A 14,529-nucleotide genomic window follows, 5' to 3' on the forward strand; every position below is an offset into this window, starting at 1 on the left:
GAGGAGTTCCCAGCAACTGCGGGGTGCAGCCACGTCCCCCTGCGCCGCACCGCGGGGACGCCGGCAGGCGCAGGCTGAGGGGTGAGTCGGGCCGCGGCCGGGCGCGCGGTGGTGGGGTCTTCGCCTGGCAGCTGGGCCTCCGCCACGGTCACCGCGGGGTTTCCAGCACGAGACAGGCGCTCTAGGCGCTGCCCGTGGGTGCTGAGACGTCACACCCCGCCCCGCAGCAGGTGATGCCCAGAGCCCTGTGCGGGAGCAGGGGCAGCCTGGGGACCGTGGGAAGGACACAGGGCCACCTCTCAGCACGGCCCGAGGGCGTGGGGCTGTGCTGCCCCAGCCACAGGCAGAGCTGACCAGGCTCCCTGCAGTGGGCTCCGAGGGTGCCCGTGACCCAGGACAGGAGCCAGTAGCCACCCGGGATGACCCCTGTCAGCTTCAGCAACAGGAACCCCTGCCTCCTAGTCTGCTTAGTGCGAGACACGGCCTCTCCTGTCCCTCACCGGCATGGACTCCGTCGAGGTCTTCAAGGGCATCCGCTTCCCCGGGTTCATGCACACCCAAGAATCCCTGCGCACCGCATGTGGCTTCCAGTTCCAGGACACGGACGTGCTGCTGGTGACGTTCCCCAAGTCAGGTGAGAGCCGGGCACCGTGCCCCACAGCTGCCCCCTCCCTGTCCCGGCCTGGCAGCCCTGCCCCGAGCCCACCGCGCCCGGGTCCTCACCCTGGGCTCCTGGGCCTCCCTGAGCATCTGTGGCCATGGGCAGTGTTTGTGTTTGCAGGAAGGCACTGAGGGCCTGGGGTTGGTGTCCATGCGAGCTCAGGGGGCCCCTGCACAGACGGCCTCCCTTCCTCGCCATGGTGCCAGTCTGAGGACAGGAGCTGTGCCTGCGTGGACAGTCCCTCCTCCTCCGAGGTGACCCTGAGAGGTCATCCGGGAAGGGCAGGCCGCTGGGGTGCCAGGTCAGCATGGGCTATGGCTGGCAGGTGAGGGGGAAGAGGAGGCTGGCACCTGCGGTGGCCCTGGAGACAGCCCGGTTCTAGCATGGAGTGGCCATGGAGCGCAGGCCATGCTAGGCACAGTAGCACAGCCAGTCATCCCAGCTATGCAGGAAGATGAGGCAGGAAGGTTGCAAGTTCAAGCCTAGCCTGAGCAGCTTAGCAAGAGTCTGTCTCAAAAGAATAAATAAACACTGAATGTAGTTCAGTGGAAAGGCCCTGTGCTTCCCCCAAGACTGAGAAAAAAAACAAAGAAAGAGAGACAGAGACAGAGATAGAGACAGAGGGAAGGGGAGGGCAGGAGCCGGTATGGTGATACATATCTATAATCCCTGTACTCTGGAAGGCTGAGGCAGGAGAACTACAATTTGTCGCCCAGCCTGGACAACTCAGTGACTTAGTGAGATGGGCTGAGGGACGGGTTGGGCCACAGCTGCTCATCCACCAAAGTATCTATGACCTTTGACCTCTCCAGAGGTGACCCCAGGAAAGAGGGGCTGTTTGGGGGCCCTGGACCCCTCTCCTGCTGCTGGCCTAGTGATGGCCTGGAGGGATGTGGCCTTGTGTGGCACAAGGACTTGGCAGCCGTGACCACTGAAGGGCCTGGAAGTTGGCACTCACTGTAGGTCGTCGGGCACCCAGGTGCTCACAGGAGAGATGCAGCAGGCCCAGAGCTTCGAGAGCAGAAGCAGGAGGCAGAGGAAGGAAGTGGCCGTGGGCAGGGAAAACCCAGGAAGAAGCAAGGAGCCTGGGGCTCCAGGATCGCTGACCGGCAGGACATAGCCAATGAGCTGTGTTGTTCCAAGCCACTTGTCATCACAGCTGCCTCCACAGGCCCAGGAAGGTGTGTGCAGCCTCCAGGCCTCCCCCAGCCACCCACGGCCCTGTGGGATGGAGGCTGAAGCAGGCATTGCTCTTGGAGCTGCTGGGAAATTCTGCTCCTGTGTCTGTGCCTTGTCAGTGGCCGTGGAGCTGTGCCCTGAGTGCTCTGCCTGACTGCCTGGGTGCTCAGTGGACAGCCGGACAGGACACAGGAGCTTGTGCCTCTCCCTCTTTGTGTGAAATCTCCCCTGGACCACTGAGATGCGCAGGTAGCACAGAGGCCTGTGAACGAAGCCTCAGCCTCCCAACCAGCAGTTCCTCGTTTCTGAGCCTGCTTCTGCCGCCTCTTTAGGAGGCCCTCATGCACAAATTGCCTCTCCCTCCACAGTGAGCCGTACCTCGCACAGTCCTGTGTGTCTATGACTTTGTTCACCCACGGTCACTGCAGTCCAAAACTAAAGGGAGGCTCCAGATACATTCATAATTGTCAGTTGCATGCTGTAAGTCTCACGCTGTCCCTGCCACCCCACGACATCCAGCACGTGCTGTGAGCCACCCACAGGCCACTGGGGCTCTCAGGCTTGTGACAGGAAACACTTGTTTCACTTAACGACAAAGCCCAAGATCTCGCTGGCAACCAGCATGAGGCAAGCAGAAGCCAAGAGTGCTTCCTTCAGGGTAAAGGTTCAAGTTCTAAATAACAGGGCCAGCTGGGCGTGATGGCACACGCCTGTAATCCCAGCACTCAGGAGGCTGAGGTAGAAGGATCATTGTGAGTTTGAGGCCAGCCCGAGCTACAAAGTGAGCTCAAGGCCAGCCTGAACTGCATAAGGAGACCCTATCTTTAAAAAGACCAAAAAAAAAAAAAAAAAAAAAAAAAAGAGTGAATAACAAAGCCATGTTCTGAGGTCACTAAGATTTATGGTTACAGGGAATCTTTTTCTGTTTTGTTTAGCTTTGTGAAGGTGAGGATGGACACCAGGGCCCCCACACACTAGACAAGTGCTCTCCCAATGAGCTGCACCCCCAGCTCTTATTTTATTTTATTTTATTTTATTTTTTTGGTTTTTCTCCAGTACCGGGAACCGAACTCACGACCTTGCGCTTGCCAGGCAGGCACTTTTGCCTCTGAGCTAAATCCCCAGCCCTGCCCCCAGCTCTTTTAAAGTTTTTATTTTGAGACAGGGTTTCTCCAGGTTGCACAGGCTAGACTCAAACCTGCAGTTCTGCTGCCTCCGTCTCTGGAGTGGCTAAGATTGCAAGCGTGTGTCACCACATCCAGCAGAGTGAGTCTTTCACCCATGAAATTGTGAAGAAGGGAAAGAAATTTATGCTAAGTTCACTGCTGCACCTCCAAATGCAACAGTCATGGCCCACAGGGTACACTCAGTGCTTAGACAGGGTGGGATCCACCACTTGAGCTGTGCAAGGGGAATGAACAGGAGGGGTGCTCTGCGGACAGTGCCGAGCGACCTGGAACACTGCAGAGCCTGGGGGAGGCCCCACCAAGGAGTCCCGAGAACCTGACACAAAGCCGCGGTCAGGTTGTGGGTGAGAGGAGCCGCGTTCCCAGGACTCCTCCGTGGTGGGTGGGGGCGTTGTTCTGTGCCATGGCTGCTGCTGCTGGGCAGCTGTGGCGCAAGGTGTGGCTGCTGCACGCTGCTTTCTGATTTGTAATGACAACACCTAGCCCAGCTTCTGCCCAGTTTTGATGTCCGAAGGCTCCTCCCCCAGCCACGGTCCTAGTGCCCTGTCTCCTGGGCTGGGGGGCCAACTTCTACACGGGAGGAGCATATCCGTCCCCTTCCTCCACTCCAACAAATACCCAGCTGGTCCACTGGGGCTCACAGTGGAGGTTCCAGTCCCAGTTGGTCTGCCGTTGCTGCGCACACAGTGGGACAGAGCCGCTCACTCTTGGCCTGGAGGTGAGTGAAGGAAGGAGGAAGAGACAGGGTCCTGTGGTCCTGAGGGCCCCACACCCCGAGGCCATGGAGCAGCTGTGGACGACGCGGGTGCTGAAGGCCAGCGGGAGGTCAGTCCAGAAACTGCCCCTCTGTGGGACTCGAGGGCCCCGCACTTCACCCACCTTTCCCCACCCAGGGACCACGTGGATGCAGCAGGTGCTGAGCCTCATCTTGTGCAAGGGCCACCTCTGGCCCATCCACAACGTCCCCAACTGGGAGCGTGCGCCCTGGCTGGAGCAGAACAGCTTCGTCAAACTACTTGGCAACCTGGACCCCAGCCAGCCTCGCCTGCTTACCTCCCACCTGGGCGCCGAGGCCCTAGGGCCTGCGCTCCTGCACTCTAAGGCCAGGGTGAGGGCGTGGGCATGGGGCACAGTGGGTGGGAATGCTTGGGCAGCAGGGATGGCTGGGGCCTCTGCCTTTATCTCCAGGCCCAGGCTGGCACCTGAAGGTGGATGGGCAATCGGTCCATGGCTGGGCCAGGCGAGGGCCAGCATTTTCCAATCTGGCCTGTGGACAGCTCTGGGAAGCTAGTGGGAGAGAAAGACCCTAACAGGCTGCTGTCTGAGAACAGCTTGGGGTGCAGCCAACCCTCCTGAGCCACTTGGGGCAGCTTGGGTATGGTGTCCGCCATGTCCCCTCCACACCTGCACCCCACTGTGGCCCAGGCCCCGGTCCCCTGCAGCCAGGGCAGGGCTCTTCCTAGAGCTCGGCTCCGAGATCTAGGGTCTCCCCTCAAGGTGGTGTACATGGCACGGAACCCCAAGGACGTGCTTGTCTCCTTCTACTACTTCCACAAATTGGCCAAGTTCCTGCCAGACCCCAGCTCCTTCGAGGACTTTGTGGCTGAGTTTCTTGAGGGCACAGGTAGGTCTTAGGGACCTTGGTGGCTCTGGGGATCCCCATTTCCTTACCACTGGGTGGTGGGTTAGTGCATTCATCAGCTATCCCATCTGTGTTGGTTACTTTTCTCTCATTGCTGGGATAGAGTACCTGACACCCAGAATGAAGGAAGGAAAGGTTTATTTAGCTCACAATGTGTGGATGTTTCAGTCCATACTCGGCTGGCTCCGAGGCAGAGTGGCACATGGCCAAGGGCAGCTGTCCATGGCAGTGGGAGACAGCAAAGGCAACAAGAGCAAAAGGGAGGAGCAGCGGCCAGCAGCCTCTTTCCCTCCCTCACATATGCACACTACCCGCCCCAGGGTGGGTGCAGCTCTCACACCCATAATCCCAGCATTGGATCCTGGATCAATCATAAACTCTAAAAGCCCGCCCCATGACTGCATGAGGCCTTGGGGTGACGCCTAGACACAAACCATAACTGTATAACTCTATCACTGGGGCAAAATACTTGACACCCACAATTTAGAGGAAGAGTCAGGCATGGAGCCACACTCCTGAAACTCCATTTCTCGGGAGGCTGAGGCAGGAGGATTGCTGTGACTTCAAGGCCAGCCTGGGCTACATAGTGAGTTCAAGGCCAGGCTGGACTACATAGCAAGACCCTGTCTCAAAGAAAAACAAAAAAAAAGGTAAGGTTTATTTGGCTCACAGTTTGGGGGTGATTCAGCCCATGGTTGGCTCCATGGCAGAAAGGGCCTGGCAGAGGACAACTGCTCACCTCATGGCAGCTGGGGCAGACAGCAAGGAGTGGGGGCAAGCATGCAGCCTCCCAGGTCACGCCCAGTGACCACCTCCAGCCGTCAGCGGAGGTTCCACTCAGCCCAGCACCCCATGACTCCACCACCCCCATGAGGCTTGAGGATGTGTTAGATGTAAAGCACCCCGCAGCCTCCTTGAAGCCTGGCCAGCACCTCCTTCCTCATCTCTCCTCTCCAGGCTTCTTCGGCTCCTGGTTCGAGCACGTGAAGGGCTGGCTAGGTCTGGAGCCGGACCTGAACATGCTCTTTGTCACGTACGAGGAGCTGCACCAGGTGGGCGCCTCCGCCAACACCCCCCCCACCCGCCCTTGATCTGCCGCTAAGCTTGGATAAGCCCCAGAAGTATCTTTGTTTCTGGATAGATTCAATCCGTCTGCTCCTCCCTCAAGCTCCTACACTCAGTCAACAAACACACAGGCTTTCTTGTCGCTGGGCCAGAGAACAGCACGTGTGATGCCAGGGACTCAGAGTTCCCGGCACAAGTCCAGCTCCGAGTGTGGGCACCCAGCAAGGTTTCCGCTGAGAACAACAGGCGGAAAGCACCCATTTTTCCAAGGCAGTGTCTCAGTAAGTTGCCCAGGCTGGCCTTGAGCCACAATCCTGCAGCCTCTCAGTTAGTGAAGACTGCAGGTATGCCCCCGCAAGGGGTCTGAGGCTAGAGCCCAGGTCTCGCACACTAGGCCAGACTGCGCCACTGAGCTCGATCCCCAGAGCCCCAATGCATCTCATTTTTTAATTCTTTATTTTGAGACAGGGTCTCACAAAGCTGCCTAGACTGGGCTCGAACTCCTGTATTTAAGTGATCTTTCTGCTTCAGCTTCCTGGGTCGCTGGGATCATAGGTGTGTGCCACTGTGCTGCTTTTGGAAGTGATTGAAAACATATTACTAAGAAAAGAAGCCAAGTGCAGTGGTCCCTGCCTGTAATCCCAGCCACTCCAGAGGCTGAGACAGGAGGGTTATTTGAGTTCAGGAGTTTAAACTCAGCCTGGGCAACATGGAAACCCTGTCTCAATGAGAGAGAAATCAGAATGCCTCCCACAAGGCTGGGCTCAGGCTGAAAGCCTCCTCCGAAATGCTGGAAGCTATATGTGCTCAGGTTCATTGGGTCTTAGGACTAGTCTCCGCCCACATGTGGCTGTGTCTGCCAGGCAACAGCAGTGGCTGAGACAGCTTCGTGGTGGTCATGTCCGGGTTTTTCCAGCAAAGGTTAAAACTCAGGGGAATGGGGATTTAGCTCAGCGGCACGGCGCATGCCTGGCAAGCACAAGGTTGTGAGTTGGATTCCCGGTACCGGAAAAAAACAAAACAAAACAAAACAAAACAAAAAACTCAGTTTCCACATTTTTTGAATTTAGGAAAGGTATTGGGATCTATGACTAAATTCTATAAATATGACAGACAAGATCTTTGAATGCCAAGTACATAATTTCTTTAACATAAAACTATTAATTCCATAGCTTTTGTTCCTCAGAATTTGGGGGGCATTGTTTCAGGAGATGGGGTCTCACTATGGAGCCCAGGCTGGTGATAACCCCTGGTGATCCCCCTGACAGCCCTGGACTGCTGGGATTACAGGCGTGTGCCGCCATGCCCGGCTGTCAGAATTCTTGCACTGCTTTTGGTCCTCTGGAACTAGAGGTGATGCTGGCCAGGTTTGCACTGGAGGTGGGGCAAGGTGGGCTCCAGGCACACTGGAGAGCTGGGTGCCCCTCCTGTCCTCACCAGGCTTTGTGCCCTGGGCCTTGACATCAGGCTTTATCTCCTGGCTACTGATGCATCCCAAGCACTGGTGCCTGGCTCGGGGTAGAGACTCTGCAAATATGCATGGAGTGGGGAACAGACAGAGGCTCGCTCGGACATAGTGGCTGTGAGGAGCCGGGTAGTCGCTGGGCCTCCTTTCCCACAGCTGGGTGGTGACGTCCAGAGGCGTCACCTGGGTTCTGGCTGGTGACTGGAGAATTTGAGGATGGCAGTGGCATTGATAGCAGTGTTATGAGATGTGTCCTATAGTTCTGGGGCCATGCCCATCAGCTGATTGGGTCTTAGAAGAGACCAGCCATCGACCATGCATTTGCCTCTAGCCCCCCACCTGCTGCCCTGCTAGCATTCGCCTGTCTCTATCCCTCCATCTTTCCACTCTGCCCACCTACCCATCCACCCACCCCTGTCCACCTGTGTGTCCACCCGTCCCCGTGTCCACCCACCCCTGTCCACCTGTGTCCGCCCACCCTGTCCACCTGTGTGTCCACCCGTCCCCGTGTCCGCCCGCCCCTGTCCACCTGTGTGTCCGCCCGCCCCTGTGTCCACACATCAACATTTTATATCTGCCCTTTTCACGTCACATCTCAGTGCACTTTCCCCCCCACAAAATGTTAGTGGCTGCATAATATTCCATGATATAGATATAGTTTAACTAAATCTCTTTCATTATTGGATATTTATGTTTTTCCTCATGTACTGGGGATTAAACCCAGGGTCTCCAAATTTAGCTAAATCTCCAACCCATTTTCAATTTTTTTATATTGAGATGGGGTCTTGCTAAATCAATAAATTGTCCTGTTTGGTCCTGAATTTGTAATCCTGCCTCAGCCTCTCGAGTGCTGGGATTACAGGCATGTGCCACCATACCCAGGCTGACAGTTATGTTTCTCCAACTTCTTGTGACAACAAGTCGCGTGGGGTTGGGCAGCCTTGTTCACATGTCTGACCACTTAGTGTTTCATCTCATGGCAATGCCTTTACCCATCTCTGCCCGCTGCTACAGGCACCCCGGGCCACCCTACAGAAGCTCAGTGACTTCCTGGGATACCCGCTGGGGCCTGAAGAGGAAGACTTTGTCCTGGAGCACTGCAGCTTCCCCTTCATGAGCCAGAGCAGCGTGGTCAACTACAGCCTGGTGCCCAAGGAAGTCATGGACCCCAGCCAGGGCCGCTTCCTGCGGAAAGGTATGAGCGTGGCCCCGAGCCACCCGCACCTCCCCGCGCTGAGGCCGCGCCTGGACCCACTGCCCTGGGTGCTCCCGCCTCTGGGCACCCTATGTCCCCACAGCTCCTGCCTAAGGCAGCATCTCTCAAGGCTGGGTGAGCCACAGAGGAGACGCCCCCAGCCATGCGCAGCCAACCCAGGCCCTGGCTTCTCCCTGGTGGTGGCTGCCAGGGCAGGCTCCCCTCTGGCCCTGGCCACATCTGTCTGCCCCAGTGACTCCAGGGCCCGGATCCACTCTGCTCCAAAGTTGCTGCTCCTAGGAGGCGGCCTCTCGCGTGCCCAGCGTCCGGGCCCTTAAGCCCCCTGCAGGCTCTAACCCTACGGCCTTGTGGTCTGAGAGCCTGCATGGCCTATAGAAGAGGAGTGGAGGGGAAGCGCTCATGCACAGACAGCGTGGCCCAGTGCCAGCCCACGTGTCACTGGGCCTCGAGTGTGAGCAGTTCCTAGAAAAGTTCTGAACAAAATGAAGCCCTGTGCTGGGTTCACAGGGCTGCTGGCATCTCAGGAGATGTTCTGTCTGTACACAGCACGTGTCCTTGAGACGTGTGGAAAGTTGTGGTGGTGCCCCTACCCGGGTTTGGACCCTGCACTCCTAGCTTAATGATGCTAGCCTTGTTGCTACAGCACCTGAAAGCACCTCAGTTCTGCCTCTGTCCTTGTGGGACCTGGGGAGACCAGGGATCGGGCTGCCTGGCTGGACAGGGCTCTGTGGTCTGAGCCCCTCAAAGCCTCCCTTGTGCAGTATCCTGGGCCCTCACTCCACTCCTCTGTGGCAAATGCACTGTGGCTTCTGGGGCAGCTGAACCACAGCCTGTGGACCATGGTTCTCACAGCCAGACTCCAGCGTGGTGTGTCTCAGGGCTGAGCTTGCTGTGAGGCTGGGCTGCTTCTGGCCTCTCCCACTGCAGCCAGGGCTCCTGGGCTGAGCCCCTCCCCCTCTCTCCCCCCACCCCACCGCACCACTTCTATCCAACAAGGACAGTGAGCCACCCTTGCTGTCTCTCCCAGGGACCTGGGGTCAGCTGTGCCCTGATCCCCTGCCGCTTCTCCCTAGGTGTCATGGGGGACTGGAAGGAGCACTTCTCTCCAGAGCAGAACGAGAAGTTCAATACCGTCTACCAGGCCAAGATGGGCAACCTGGGCCTGCACCTCCCTTGGACCATGGACTGACCCCAGCCACCTGCGGCTTGCCCTTCCCAGATCCCGAGCACCTTGGCTGTGCTGATCCCACTGGCAGTAAACACAGGCAGTCGAGAAGCTGGGCTGGGGGTGTTGGCTCGGCCAGCAGTTGTCTGCCCCTCCCCTTTGCTCCCCGTTGTACCCCAGTGGACTGGCGCAGTTGCTTCAGTGCCCTCCCTGGCTGTGCCTCCGCCACACCCCACTCTGACATGGGTGCAGCAGGCGGTGTTGCGCCCTCCCCCACACCCCCACTTCAGATGACACTGTTGCAATTTGAAGAACGGAGAGGGGACCCAGTGGCTAAATCAGGATCTGGGCCCCTATTTGCACACACGATTTTGCAGCACGTTTTCAGCCCTGCCCCAGCCTGTGCTGCTACCTAAGCAGAGCTCCCTCCAAGGCCATTGCTCAGGTTGGGCTGGCTGGGCTCCCTTCTGTGTCCTGACCCAGGCTGCAGCACAGGCCCTGCTACAATAAAGATTTGCTTTGGTGTTCCTGTAAACCTGCTCATGATGTATTTCTCAGGTAGTGCTCTGTCTTAGTTATTCTCCCTTTGCTGAAACACAATACCTGACACCCACAACATAGAGGAGAGCCGGATGTGGTGGCGCACGCCTGTAATCCCAGCACTTGGGAGGCTGAGGCAGGAGGATCGTTGTGAGTTCGAGACCAGCCTGGCCTACAAAGTGAGCTCAAGGCCAGCCTGAACTGCATAGCAAGACCTTGTCTCAAAAAGACAAACAAAAAAAAAAAGAAAGAAAAACAAACCCAAAACCTTAGAGGAGAGGTTTGTTTTGGCTCACAGTTTGTAGAAGTTTCAGCATACAGTCAGCTGGCCCCAAGGCAGGGCAGCATGGCAGAGGAGAAACAGCCCACGGCATGGGGGGCAGGAAGCAGCGCCAACAAGGGGGAGCAGAGATGTATACACACACCCTTTCAGGCCACGCCCACGGACCCGCCTCCCACCAGGCTTCACCTCCCAACATCACACCCAGCTCTACACCCTCAGTGGTCTAACCCACATCACAGTCACGGTGCAGCCCCTCCCCAAAGCCCCACCTATGAGCGCATGAGGCTTTGACGGGATATCTAGATATAAATCATAGCATGTGGGTTCCAAAAGTCCTGTAAATCTGCTTGGAATTATTTTTAACCCTGAGCAGTGTGGACAGAGCAGTCATTTCCAAAAAAAGCAGTAGAAAAAAACACATTGACTTGACTTCTGGGAAGGTGAAGGAGTGGTGAGCAGCCATGAAGCAGCCTCTCCCAGATTTGGTGTCCAGATGCTGGAACAGAGCCACGTGGGGAAGAGAAGCAGGAGGAAGTGGGTCCCCGGGACCCAGCAAGGCTGTGAAGGGAGGACTGAAGCCCATGGGAGAGTGAAGCCACCTCAGTGCACAAGAGGGAGGTGGGTCTGCCTCACTGCAGGATGGGGACTCGAACCCATAGAGGCACGGCCACTGCTGGAGGCCAGCTGCCTCCACGGAGAAGTGCACGGTGGAGCGCAGCCGTGAGTGCAGCGGACTGCACTGGCTGCGGAGCTCCTCGGGTTCAGACACCCCCAGAGAGGGCAACTGGCTGGTAGCCGTCTTGGAGAGGAGCCAACAGAGCTGGGAACACACAGCAGCTGTGGTCTCCGTCTGGTGGTGCTCAGTGTCAGGGCGGGCGGAACTGAGTTTAGGATGGGAGGAGGCACACAGAGTGCGGCAGGCTGGACAGACTGGGTTCCAGCCAGAAACCAGCCTGACTTCCATGGGGCTAAGGGTGCAGCTTTGCTGGGATCATCCACTGCCCCTTCCTAACCCACAGCTGGCTCACTGGGATTAAAAACACGGATTTGGGGCCAGTCTGCTGCTTCTGTCCACCAGGGACGGCAGAGACAAACCCTGAAGTAAACATTTTTCCTTGCTTTTTGTTTTTCTCTCTGTCTCTCTCTTTTTTTTTTTTTGGTTTTTTTTCCAGGACCGGGAATCGAACTCATGACCTTACACTTGCCAGGCAGGCGCTGTGCCACTGAGCTAAATCCCCAGCCCCTTGCTTTTTGCTGTTATGACCATGAACATTGCTTCTGGTTTTCCTGTTGGTGTTCTGCTCTGTCCTTGTTTGTATTTCCTCCTTCTCTTTCCCCCCTCATTTGCACCAGTTTCCCAAAGTCCATGTGATCTCCTTTGCCCTCCAGCCTTGCTTCTAGCCTCTTCTTCTTCTCCCTTAGGGTGGAATCGCCATATTGAGGGCACATTTACTGTATACAATTTTAAGGTTTGTTTTAGATTTTGTTATATGACTATAAATCTAGTTCATATGGGTAAAGGTGGCAAACGAATCGTTACCACGGTTTATCATTCTCTAGGCTGTGTTTGGTGCTACTGTTATTGCTGACTGTACTACTTTAGCCAAGGTGACATAATTGTTCTAATCAATTGTTCTTCCTGCTACACTAGGACTGAAATTGCCTAAGGGTCATAAACAATGCTATACACCAGTCCCAAAGAACCAGGGTCTGGGCCAAATAGGCAGCAACGTCTCATTCCCAATGAACTGAAGAGGTAGGATACTGCAACAGACTCCAACCCCAAAATCCAGCTACGCCTGGAAGATATCTCTGAGAAGCAGTCGTTAGGAAGGGTTCTAAATACTAACAATAAAGCTACCTGCCATAAGCTATTTACAAGCATCAGCCCAAGAATTCAACTAAAAAGAAAAAGAAAAAAAGAAAAAAGAAAATGAGAAGACATATCGCTTCTTGGCCTTTTGGCTAAGATCAAGTGAGAAGACACTTAAGTAAGAAGCAACCTAAGACACTCAGGTCACCAAAGGCAAATCCAGGGGCCAATGAGCTGAAACAATTGAAAGCCACCCTCCTGGACTCTGAAGTGGTGAACAGTGGAAGTAATAAAGCAGATGAATGAGGCTCTAGAAAAAAATCAAGTCAGAAATAATCTCTCAGATAACTACAGAGATGGGGACCATAATGAAAGACAAAAAAGAAAGAAAAAAAATTCCATGGAAAGTATATGCAGCAGAATGAGGCAATGTGAGGATAGAATATCAGATACAGAAGATGGGATTGTGGTTAGTGATCACAAAAAGAAAGATTTCTTTGTTTTTGTCTTGCTTTTTTTTTTGTCTTTCTGAGACAGGGTCTTGCAATGCAATTCAGGCTGGCCTTGAGCTCACTTTGTAGGCCAGGCTGGTCTTGAACTCACAACGATCCTCCTGCCTCAGCCTCCCGAGTGCTGGGATTACAGGCATGCACCACCATGCCCAGCAGAAAGATTTCTTAAAAATAGGAAGGGACCATGAAAAATCAATCCAACAGCTGCTACATAATGCAAAACAGAATACATTAGATTGATCAGAGTCGATGAAAAGGCAGGAGATAGTACAAATGACATTTTTTAAAAAGTCTGTTCATAGAAGTAATGGCAAAAAAAATTCCCAAGCATGAAAAAAGAGTTTGACATACAGATAGGTGAGGTATATAGAATTCTAGCCATGATCAAAAAACATTTACACCAAGGCATATAACAGTCAAGATTCCAGAAATTCAGCATAAGAACAGAATATTAAAAGCTGTTAGAGAAAAGAAACATCACCTATAAAGGGAAGCCCATCAGAATCACAGCTGACTTCTCGATATAAACCCTCAAGTCAAGGAGAGCTGAGAGTAAAATTTTTTAAGCCCTAAAAGAAAACAACCTCCAACCCAGACTGATGAACCTCACAAAACTATCTTTCAAAATTGATAGAGAGGGCTGGGGATGTAGCTCAGTGGCAGGCCACTTGCCTAGTATGCACAAGGCCTTGAGTTTAATCCCCAGTACCACCAAAAAAAGATAATATAAAACTGATAGAGAAATAAAATGCATCACAAAAAATACCTGAAGAAATTCATGACCACCAAACCAGCACTCCAAAATGTTCTGAAGGGCATTCTAGAAAAGGATAACAAGAATTACAACTCCATGAACCCAACAGCATGAATCTACCAGACAAGGCAAGCATTAAACAGAAGGGGGAAGAGGGAGCCAACAACAAGAAAATAGCATAACAAGGATGAGCCAATATGCATCAGTTATAACCACAGCTGTAAATGCCATCAATTCACCAGTCAAAAGAAACAGACTGGCAGAATGGCTCAAGAAGCAAGATCCATCAGCATACTGCATATGAGAAATATGTTTAGCTAAAAAAGAAGTTCATAGACTGAAAGTCAAAGGATGGAAAACAATTCCATGTGAGAAGAACCCAGAAAAAAGCAGGGCTAGCTATTCTATTTGTAGACAAAGTGGGTTTCAAGCTAAGACTGAGCAAGAGAGACAAAGAAGGTCACTACATCCTTGTTAAGGGAATCACAGCTCTTGGGAGGCTGAGTCATGAGGATCATTGCAAGTTTGAGATCAGCCTGGGCTACAAAGTGAGCTCAAGGCCAAACTGAACTGCATAATGACACACTGTCTCAAAAAGACAAAAAAAAAAGGGAACAATCCAAGAGGAAGAGATAACAATCATAAATATATATGCACAAAATACTAGCTCACCCAACTATATAAAACAAATACTGACATGAAAAATCAAATAAGCACTAATACCATTTTAATGGGTGACCTCAATACTCCACTGTCACAAATAGACAGATCAACTAGACAAAAAACATCAAAGAAATATCTGAACTGAACCAAACTTCTGAACAAATGTACTTGGTAGATATCTACAGAGTGTTCCACCCCACAACATCAGAATACCCATTCTTCTCAGCTGTACAGGGGACATTCTCCAAAATAGACTACATACTAGCTCGTAGAACATACTTAAGTAAATGCAAAGGAATTGAAATTATCCTATGCATATTTTTCTGTCTTTTTGAGACAGGGTCTCACTATGTACTTCAGGCTGTTCTTGAACTCACTTTGTAG

At 53.6% G+C, this 14,529-nt stretch overlaps 1 protein-coding gene across 1 annotated transcript in view; it reads left to right on the plus strand.

The window, feature by feature from the left end:
- The window catches only part of LOC102012822 (sulfotransferase family cytosolic 2B member 1-like), a gene marked incomplete in the record, with an annotated part of 10,696 nt that extends 581 nt beyond the window's left edge, over positions 1 to 10,115 (plus strand). The window contains 7 exon segments of the mRNA XM_005415116.2: positions 1 to 81; positions 463 to 634; positions 3,921 to 4,135; positions 4,525 to 4,651; positions 5,627 to 5,721; positions 8,214 to 8,394; positions 9,489 to 10,115. Coding sequence (XP_005415173.1) covers positions 505 to 634; positions 3,921 to 4,135; positions 4,525 to 4,651; positions 5,627 to 5,721; positions 8,214 to 8,394; positions 9,489 to 9,604 — 864 coding nt within the window.
- Positions 10,116 to 14,529: the final 4,414 nt, after the last annotated feature.

The sequence above is a fragment of the Chinchilla lanigera genome, unplaced genomic scaffold, assembly GCF_000276665.1.
Source record: "Chinchilla lanigera isolate Chin_1 unplaced genomic scaffold, ChiLan1.0 scaffold00403, whole genome shotgun sequence".
Taxonomy (NCBI): Eukaryota; Metazoa; Chordata; class Mammalia; order Rodentia; family Chinchillidae; genus Chinchilla; species Chinchilla lanigera.